General features: G+C 35.8%; 2 protein-coding genes across 4 annotated transcripts; one reads left to right on the forward strand and one right to left on the reverse strand.

Moving 5' to 3' along the window:
• The first annotated feature begins 749 nt into the window (after positions 1-749).
• Positions 750-2,284, forward strand: LOC110755306 (recQ-mediated instability-like protein). Of its 2 annotated transcripts, none has more exons than XM_021956491.2 (4): positions 750-1,064; positions 1,172-1,323; positions 1,429-1,490; positions 2,072-2,284. In XM_021956491.2, exons 1-4 carry the CDS (start codon positions 1,018-1,020, stop codon positions 2,183-2,185), a joined length of 375 nt encoding a protein of 124 aa, XP_021812183.2. In that variant the 5' UTR covers positions 750-1,017; the 3' UTR covers positions 2,186-2,284. The 2 variants fall into 2 exon arrangements, with proteins under 2 accessions (XP_021812183.2, XP_021812182.2); XM_021956490.2 differs by having other exon boundaries at positions 751-1,064; positions 1,212-1,323.
• Positions 2,256-9,349, reverse strand: LOC110755305 (ARM repeat superfamily protein). Of its 2 annotated transcripts, XR_015836696.1 has the most exons (12): positions 9,096-9,349; positions 7,987-8,370; positions 7,437-7,502; positions 7,141-7,280; positions 6,674-6,800; positions 5,745-5,896; positions 5,204-5,339; positions 4,276-4,360; positions 3,939-4,177; positions 3,661-3,797; positions 3,064-3,465; positions 2,256-2,704 (listed from the first exon to the last, which is right to left on the reverse strand). XR_015836696.1 is itself a non-coding variant. In XM_021956489.2 (11 exons), the coding sequence occupies exons 1-11, from the start codon at positions 9,201-9,203 to the stop codon at positions 2,659-2,661; spliced, it is 1,620 nt and encodes a 539-aa protein (XP_021812181.1). In that variant the 5' UTR covers positions 9,204-9,348; the 3' UTR covers positions 2,256-2,658. The 2 variants fall into 2 exon arrangements, 1 of the variants encoding a protein (XP_021812181.1); XM_021956489.2 differs by lacking the exon at positions 3,064-3,465 and having other exon boundaries at positions 9,096-9,348.
• Between the last annotated feature and the right edge of the window lie 287 nt (positions 9,350-9,636).

Here is a 9,636-nt window from a genome sequence, read left to right on the forward strand (position 1 = left end):
GTAAAACCTGCATATCTCATGTTTCATACATATGTTTCATCACGTGATAAGAGAGATAGAGAAAAAAAAAATTGAAAATATAAGATAAATAAGTTTTTTTTCGCTCTAGCCAGATTGTAGTGGACTAAAAGAAAATAGGGCCGCATTTGTTTATTTCCAAGTTATCAATGTGAAATTTTTATTATCAAATCAATTCGGTGAAAGAATAAAAGGATTCTAATGATATTTGCAATTTCACCCATGATACAAAATTTTTAACATTAATTTTGCAGTAGCCAATGGGTGTTTACCTCAGTTGTAGAGGTGTTTGTTTGCAAACCCCATGACACCAGTTCAAATCCCCTAGTGTGCACCTCCAACCCCCAGATTAGTTGATCGCTCTATCTAAAAAAGACATTAGTTTTGTAATAATTGTAAAGAGCAATGCTAGGCATACTACATTTGCATACCATATTGTATACCACTTCTTTAATAAAGATGAAGCCCACCAATACAATGGAACTCACCTCTATTAGAAAAGTGATACACAATGTGGTATATAAATGTGATATGACTAGCGTCTTTTATTTGTTGAGAACGTGGTACCAACCTTCGAACCCAAGACCACAAGGGCACTTTAACGGCCAGTTCTTTTGTTTTTTTTTTTTGGGTAAAAGCAAAAGAAAGCGCATACAACAAATAGCAGACAAATCTTTTTTTTGGTTGACAAAATCTATTTATCTTCCTATAATTTATGTGATGAAGAGACTAAAATGCTACCCAAAAAAAAAAGAAAAAAGAGCTAAATGGGCTGATAATGTACTTTGGAAACGACACCGCTGCTTCATTTCTCATGGAATTTGAAATGCAACAATTTGGCTCTCATTTTCCTTATATAATCCCAAAACGCACTCTCTCAAGTTAAGCGTGGTTGCGTTTTGGGTTTCAGAGAGAGAGAGAGAGAGATGGACTACAACCTAGCTGCTCTGAAGCTGCTGTGTGTCCAACTGAAAGACGCGCAAGAAACTTCTTCCGAGAATGCCATGGAATTGCACAACATCATATTCCAACGTGCCTGGTTACAGGTTCGAAGATCACCTTCCTCTTTCTCTTTTCCTCCCCCCACCCCCCCTTTTTTTTATTTTTTTATTTTAATTTTAATCTTTTCATTTTTCCAATCTTCCCAAATTAGCCCTCTTCTTTCCCTGTTATTACTTCATTACCTCCGGCAGGGCATTTTGGTCCACATCTCCGCCGACGGAGAGTGCTTGTATCTCGACGACGGCACCGGCGTCATCGAGCTCTCCCTCAGACCCGAGTTTCGCGGCCGCCCTTGGAATATCGGTAACCTCCACCCCCGGTGCACTTTAGCATTCCCGCGTCCTCTTTGTGCTCATTTTAGCACCTGCTAATTTGTATTTGCTTTTTTTTTTTTCGGGGGTAATGCAGGAATGTATGTAATGGTTGTTGGACGCTACATGGTCCGTACGGATGAGCCCCCAATGATCCAGGTAAATATAAAAGATGATATCAAGATTAAGCTACAAGTAACTTGTAGCCTTATAATATGTTTGATTGAAGACAGGAATTGAATTTGGCTCATAGAAATGTTAGTGGAAGTCTCAAGTAAAATCATTTACACCACATTTATGATCACATTGTAGGACCCAAATAAGACCCACTTATTTGGGTCGTACTGAGCTATGTGAATGTGATCACTAACTTGATCTGTAAATGTGATACATGTAATGTTGTTTCAAGTCCCGGCATGGTTACCAACTAGCTCTTGGTCTAGTTGTACCCTCTTCCCTCAGTGGAAGAATTCCCAAATTCAAAACCCTTTTCCCTAGTGGTAAAATAAAATTGAAAATTCCAACCTGGGGGAACTAAAATTTTTGCAGTAATTTCCCCTTTGTACGAAAGATTTGAAGAAGCTTGTCGGAGATTATACCATTCTTAAAATTGCGACTTTAATGAAGTCCTCTTCATTTGAAGCATATTTTTGCCCAAATGGGCATTGCATACCATACATGAGCAATTTCAGGTAATTTGAAGAACTGAAATTTAAATTGCCATTGTTTCTGAATATCAGGTTCACAAGATGGTTGATCTTTCGGCTTCCCCTGATCGAGAGGCAATGTGGTACCTTGAAGTTTTGGAGGCGTACAAAATGTTCTATCGGCCCTTAATGGAAGGACCTGTGTAACCTTGTTTTTTCTTTTTTGTTTTTCGTAGACGATTTAGCAGAGATAGAAAGATGATTTACCACATGTGCAGATCCCAAACAAAGAAAAATTTGTTTTTATTAAGTGCCTAAACAAGGTGAAGACCCTTCACATTTTGAACTCTTTGTTTGACAAAATGTCACATGTACAAGATCGGGGTTGATAGTTACATAGCTCATACAGACCCTGGAGTACCTTTGAACTGATCATATTTGGCCCCTCTGCTTAGTTTATGAGTACTTTGTATGATAAGGTGGACGGTAGGTTGACAGTCCCACCATCTGTTCCAGCCTTGCCTCGGCGGTGTTTGAGGTGCAGTTTGGGTCTTCGGCAATGATGTTCTTACAACTTGATGTTCTTACAACTTTATGTTCTTTTTCCTGTTGGAGATCCAAAGAAATTGTGTTCCTCCTAGTGATATTTTGTAACAAACCTTTGTCGCTGTGACTCTGGTCTATTCTTTGAAGTCCATGTCCTGAGAAACTGCAGGCTGTACATACCTGAAAGATACAAAGTCATGACCTTGTCAATAAAGATCAGTGGACAAAAAATCAACCAGCATCAATGAACCGAAACTTTAAAATGTCGTTCCAAACAGGATATGTGATCTTTCATAATTAATTCATTTGACACAAGAAAGTACGCACAAAATCAGAGATAAAGAACAGTTTATCGATTCGGACCAAAAAAGAAAAGGAAAAATTTATCTATCTCTTCTGATTTTCTTACCATCCAAGCACACACCAGAAGGCCAAACAAAGAAATCAGCTTTCAATTATTATGATCAGATATCATATTATAAGACATCAACAAACACTATGAAAACAACACAGAGAAAGCAGTATGATTTGCCAATTACTTTTGATGTCAAAATTAGAAGATTTTTATACAGCCCACAAATCACTCTGACCATTACAAGATTGGCTTGGAAATAATTAAATTCAACCAAGTACTCTTGCCCTCTCGCCCCAAATGCCCTTCCGTCTTCTTCATCTTCAAACCTCGCTTGGATTTCAAACAGACTACAAAGCCTACCAGTACCAACTGCCAAAGTTTCTCCTGGCCAAAGGTGTCCGCCCAATCCAAAGTCAGGCCTCCTCCCAAGGAGGTAGCCAGAAAATGCTTGTGTATAGACCTAATCTAGTTAGGCTCTGCTTCATTTTTCAGAAGATAATAGGGAGTACACACTGCTTTAAAACTTCTCCATCTCTCCCCTCCTAGATTTTCTTCACACGGAGGGGGCATAAAAGGACTTGTTAGCCTATTTAGATGAGAACAGATTTGTTAGGCCTTATGAAGAGAACAGAAACAATGGATGAGTACAGGCCTTTAGATGGTTAGGCCTTTAGATGTGACACAAAGATAATGATGTCAAGTAATGAGAACAGTTTAAAACAAGATATCTTTGAGGATTCATAAAAGCGTGAAAAATTAAGAACAGAGGAACACAACTTACTCAGAATGCTTACAACAGCAATCCAACAATCTATCAATGTTTATATCATCCGCATGTCGGTTGCCCATCATTTCATTCTCTTTGTCATCATCCTTTGAAGCAGTCCACTGATTTAAAAGACTGATGATCCTTCTAAGCTGTAGCAAAAGTAAAGGAAAAAGAAAATATTGCAGGACACAGAACTTGATATGTGAAACAATACGAACCTCACATAGGGCAGGAAAATAAGATTATATTGCCAATTTATTGCGTTGTTACTGCTAGTCAGAACAGGATACAGATGTAGTTCTAGCTTTTGAGTTTAATTCATCTAATTGGGAGTCCAGAAGATCATCTTCAATCACATCAGATTTGCTAACTAGAACCGAAACATACTGCTGGAGAGCTGATCGGCTCATTTCATTTTCCTGAACTCTAACCAGTAACCTTGCAATGATGTTCCAGAGTGCACTCCTAGCTTCCAAATCCTCCGAAGAAAAGGGAAATATGTCAAGCAGACCCTGTAAGAAAGGCAAATCTGGATGGATATATAGTGTCACTTCCACTTCATTTGGTGTTATTAAACCAAAAGAATCAGATGGTAACTTTAAAACAAAAGAAAAGAAAACAATTTACCCTGTGATATCTCTGAAGCTAGATTTGGTTCATCTGAAAGAATGTTTGCAATTAGAACTCCAGCCGTGACACAAGAATTTGCAACCTACACAAGAAATTTTTTGTCCAGTGGTAGTTGATCACCATATAAAGTTGTTTTTCCAGCATATGAAATGGTGAACTAGAAGGAAAAAGTAGGAAATACTTTAGCATGTTTCTTTGTCCTTTTTAATGTCTTTATTTTCGGCTCAACAGTATTTGATAACTACATTTTGAATTGTCGCACCTCCCTTTACTTCACAAGAATTAACTGGCTCCAACTTTGAGAAAAGATTCTACTATCTCGTGGTCAACAGCATTACTACACTTAAGTCAGAATATCAATATCCACACATCTATTGCATAATTCAGTTTAAGATATTTACATATGTCATAATTCCGTTATTTATTATCAAGATCTTTGCTACATCATTTTCTTTCTTTTCAAAGCCCTCATTTTCGTGCTCGTATTATTTTTGAAAAATTTATTAAGAATTACATACTGCACAGAGGTTTTTTTTTCCTTATAAATTTTGGACAAGTTACCAAAATATCTATTGAATCAAAGATCCAGTTGCACAGATTACTCCCTGATATAGAATAACCTTTCCAGAACATGGTTTCAAGAAAGGGTAGCATTTGTAAGCAGTCACTTCAACACACATACTGATTCGTATGTTAGCCTCTAGATTTCTTTAATACAAAGAACAGATAGTTCTTAAAATTTATAAGAAAACAAAGAATATTAATCCTGTATGTTGAACTGTTGATTAGTTAAAAGAATTCAGCAGAATACCAATTCCCAGATTATTAGCCGAAGCAGTGAAGGAAAGAGCACCACCCAACAATTTCATAAATATGGACGTCATATAGTATACCCACAGTTCAAAGTTTCCAAGTGATAATGTACCTCAACTTTATCAGGGAGTTTGACCAGGTCACAAACTAGCCGAAAAAGATCCTTGTTTGAACAAATCTCTTGGGAATGACCATCAATAACAGAAAGAGCTTCAATGGAACGGAGGATTACATCAAGAACCGGGTACCTGGTATTTTACCAAAATGAAAATATATCAAATAAATATGCAAGTAGACTTCAGGGAAAAGACTTACAAATACATTTTATATAGAAAACTTCACACGAGGCAATAAGTTGCATATGGAATTATCATGATCAACAAAACTACTGTCTAGAAAAACTAATGTAAGACAACCAAATTTTTCTTCAATATCAGTCAAAAAGAAAACATCAAAATATCTGTGAAATAAATGGAGAACCAATTTGAGGCATACATAATATAAACATTAAAAGAAACAGCTTCCATGAAACATGAAATTACCCACACACAAAAATGTGCACAGTTTTCCATGCACATAAGAAAAAAAAATTAATCTAGCAATTGTGTATTTATTTTGTTAGCTCTTTAACTGCAGATGGAGTGTCTACACACCTTTCAGGCACTCTTTCACTCAATAATTGCCTCATTTCAAAATCCAAGAGATTTATTAATAGACTTGCTAAGCCCAGCTTCATTAAAGGTGGAAGGAGAATAAGCACAACTTCCTCTGAACTTTCAATGGTGGCTAACAAGAGTTCAACACTCTGATAAAAAAGCAAGGTCAGCAAGGCAACAAACTTACATATTCCAACTTGTAAAATAGAAAATAATAAGTGACTCATTGATATGTTTGAACAGTCTTTGGCCATCTAAAGTATCAATACCAAGAGAGTAATTGACACCATTCAAGGTGTACATCCTAAGCATTTTCTTATCAAGGTGTTGTTGACACCATATGATTATTTCAAATTACACACAATTTAGAAAAATTTAAACATTAAGCAAACCAGTAAAATTAATATTAATTTTAAAACTTTCCAAAGTTATCACTGTTTCTTTGGTCAAAAGTTGTTTTGACCGTAAGGTCCTTTAAACAATTTATGATTTTAGAAATCAATTGATTAAGCTCTATCCACTAAATAACAGTATATTAATTACATAAAATAAATGTATTTTATAATTAAATGCTCTCACTTTCCAGTTTCTTTAATCCATATTGTGATTAATCAAGCAACTCTGTAGCCACTACGGATGCCACTCCCCACATTTTAACAGAGTTGACAGAGAGACTTTTTGACTTTATAGTTGATGATATTCTCTTTGGTGAAGTGTATTGGTATATCATTCCTAAGACTGCTTTTTGTAAATTATTCATCAAAAAGTGAGAAACACTACAAGCGTCGGGCAAACACTGCCATGACATAAACAAGAATAACCAAAGGACTCAGGCAAAAAGCTTTTCACACATGCATGTGTCTACAAAAAGTGATGGCATACCAAATTCATATGAGTGAAAGCTGAATATATAAGATATCTGCTACCTTTTCTATAAGCTGTGCATTTAAGCTATTTTCCGCAATCCATAAAATGCGGCTCAGATTATGTTCAGACTGCAATTCTTTGGCCCAAGATGAACGTTCACTACTTTGAAGACCCACAGTTAACAGCCTGTGTCAATATAACAATTGTAAGAGTAGATTATAGCGTGACTGTAGTATGATTTAGAACATGTAAATTATTAAACTCTGTATCATACACTAGTGGTACTGGAATATGAAAGATAGAGTATGTATTGTCCTTGCATACCACACAGATAATGGTTTGTAACAACAGGATTAAAAATGAATTTGAAGGTGATAAATTTCCTCACCAAGCCAAGGAAAATGCAGGAAGAAATGCAAAAGAGGGACAATAATACACACATGATACAACATAATAGAACAGAAAACGAGGAAACATAAAATATCACATACCAAATCAAGGGAAAATAGATGAAACTTGTACATACCTGCAGGCTTCACATAAGCACTGAGCATCCTCTGAAAATAACTGATCCACAACCGTTCCAATTAATCCAATTGTAGAGACTATATGTTTCATGGGAACTTCGTGACAGGCAAGGTTTCCAATAATTCCAAGGGTGATTTCCTGGAATAAGAAAAGAGAATATAGCCAAATGCACAGAACTTCAAACACTGCATTAGCAATGACATTAGTTTCTACACAGAGAGAGAGAGAGAGAGAGAGAGAATTTCAACTCAAAACATAAAAAGGATGTCATAGAAGAGGAGGAATTTGTCTAACCGTGGCACGCACAGATTGTGAAACCATAAGGTTCGCTAAAAGCACTTCAAGTATAAGGTTTTGCACCTGCACAGATAATTTTAAAGTCTACCCCAGTAAATAAAATATGAAAAAAATACAAGTTTAGACTAGAGAAACAATAACCAGATAGCTACATGTGAAGCTAGAAGCCTAGAACAAAACAAAACTACAAATCCAGCACATATTTTTTTGTAAAACCACTAAAGTATGGCCATTGCATATGATATTCTTTACAATAAATAGTTCTAGAGTTGACACTGCAAGAAGTTGAAATGATAAAGTAGCAATTGCCTTTATCATTGTTAAATGTCATAATCATCACATCACATTAAGAATCAATATTGCGAAAATAAATAAATAAATAATGACTAAGGCTACAGTTTCTGGTTTTTGCATCAAACGAACTTGTCTTCCAATTAATTGGGCTCAACATTATGAAAACTGAGAATGACGCATCAAATTCCAAACAAATCAAATTAAAAAAGAAGCAATCAAGAGAAATCAACAATGAAAAAAAAATCCCACGCACCATGAGTTCTGCATGAGTTTTACTTGCAGCAAGATCCCATAAAATGCAACCATATTCTTCCCAAGCCTCTTCAGCCAATGGGACACCATGGTCACACTGTTCAGCTCCATCATATGAACCATTGTTTTCTCCTTCATCAGGAGCACTTTTATGAAAATCATCCGCAATTTCCATGCTCTCAGGTCCATCATTTGATACGTGCAGAAGTCTATCTCCAGACAGAGTGGGAGCAGTCTTATCTGTATGATCAGTATCTAATCCTCGCACATGGGCATCAAAAACATCACCATGCGAGTTGTGATTATTACTTGCATTAGCCGGTAGAAGCTTCCGTATCAGAGAGATAACATAACTAGGATCTACTGTTGTTGAGATGTCAAATAACTGGAATGTATGCACAGAAACACATTTTAAACATTAAAATTATGTCAGTATGCACGAAATCTTACTCTTACACAAGTTTCCATAACTTATGTCTATGTATGCACGCATATATACATGTATTTGTGTGTGTGCAGCATGTGCTTGTCATCAACACAAATTTGCGTGCTTAGTCAAAATATGATGAAATATACTAGGCTCACTGAAAATGTAACTTTGTGCCATGGCCAAAGACTAAAACCCACTTTACCTTATTGAAAGAAGGATTCATGGATAGAGTGACGAACAGCGTCATTGAGTATACAGAAATAATAATAATAATAATAATAATAATAATAAGACTAGAACAATTAAATGCTTAAGGACTAGGATGTGTAAGCATAATTTTTACTAATATCAAAATGCATTTCAAATGTAATGGGTCAGTAGTATTTAGTAGAGGTAATCATTTTTCATATCCTAACCAATATATAATTAAGTTGCATAGACATTTTAACAGTGAATAAATTGGAAAAACATATAATACCCACATCATAGGTGCCCTTCTAGTCGATGTTTTTAGTCAACTAAAACCCAAATTCAAGAGGAATTTAAATTCTTAGCTTTCTTATAAATTTCAAGAAGAATAATCGAATCCCAGAACCCCAAATACTCCAAAACTATTAAGGGTTAAGTGCAAACTGAACGGAATAATTGAATTGAGAAAAACGAGAGCCGTTGATGGCTACCTCATCAGGCGGAGCAGAAGGGTTATGTGCAGGTGCATCATGGCGCTGCACTTGTCGTTCTTGTTCTTCTTGGTCTTCTAAAGGTACTGATTTTGCGTCCACCGCCATTACCACCAGCTTAAAACGAGCGTCGTTCTGTTTGTCTGCTTAGGTTTCCCTCTGTTTTCAAATTTTCCGGGCAGTTCTGTTTTTATCTTCTCTCTTCGGATCAAATAGATTTTTTTTTTTTTTTCTTTTTCCAGTAATCCATTCCACACTATTGACCAAAACAACTTACTTTAATGGTAAAATACTTCAAAGTACTTTCTTTTGGATTTAATAATTGTTCCTTTCATTGCCAAGTTGTTGCTAAATTTTTGCAACCCATAGGAGAAAAACTAGAAGATTTTATCCACACAAAAAATGAAAAAATAGAAAGGAAAAAGAAAATGACAGAGTTACATTTTTGTCATCCTAGTCGACTCAACTAGCAGAAAACTTGTAGCTCAAAATGTTTAAGAGTAGTTATCTTGCACTCATTGTTTTGCGCAATATTATGATA

Source organism: Prunus avium, chromosome 6, assembly GCF_965620075.1.
Source record: "Prunus avium chromosome 6, drPruAviu1.hap1.1, whole genome shotgun sequence".
Taxonomy (NCBI): Eukaryota; Viridiplantae; Streptophyta; class Magnoliopsida; order Rosales; family Rosaceae; genus Prunus; species Prunus avium.

What these genes read in the sequence shown, in the direction of transcription:
- LOC110755305 (XM_021956489.2), bottom strand. Translation starts at nt 9,203, where the DNA reads ATGGCGGTGGACGCAAAATCAGTACCTTTAGAAGACCAAGAAGAACAA. An exon ending in ATGCACAGCTTATAGAAAAG is followed by an intron (nt 5,897 to 6,673) that starts GTAGCAGATATC and finishes CTTTTTTATCAG; the next exon opens with AGTGTTGAACTCTTGTTAGC. An exon ending in AACTCCCTGATAAAGTTGAG is followed by an intron (nt 4,361 to 5,203) that starts GTACATTATCAC and finishes TTTCTTGTGTAG; the next exon opens with GTTGCAAATTCTTGTGTCAC.
- LOC110755306 (XM_021956490.2), top strand. Translation starts at nt 945, where the DNA reads ATGGACTACAACCTAGCTGCTCTGAAGCTGCTGTGTGTCCAACTGAAA. An exon ending in TCCAACGTGCCTGGTTACAG is followed by an intron (nt 1,065 to 1,211) that starts GTTCGAAGATCA and finishes TACCTCCGGCAG; the next exon opens with GGCATTTTGGTCCACATCTC. An exon ending in CGGCCGCCCTTGGAATATCG is followed by an intron (nt 1,324 to 1,428) that starts GTAACCTCCACC and finishes GGGGTAATGCAG; the next exon opens with GAATGTATGTAATGGTTGTT.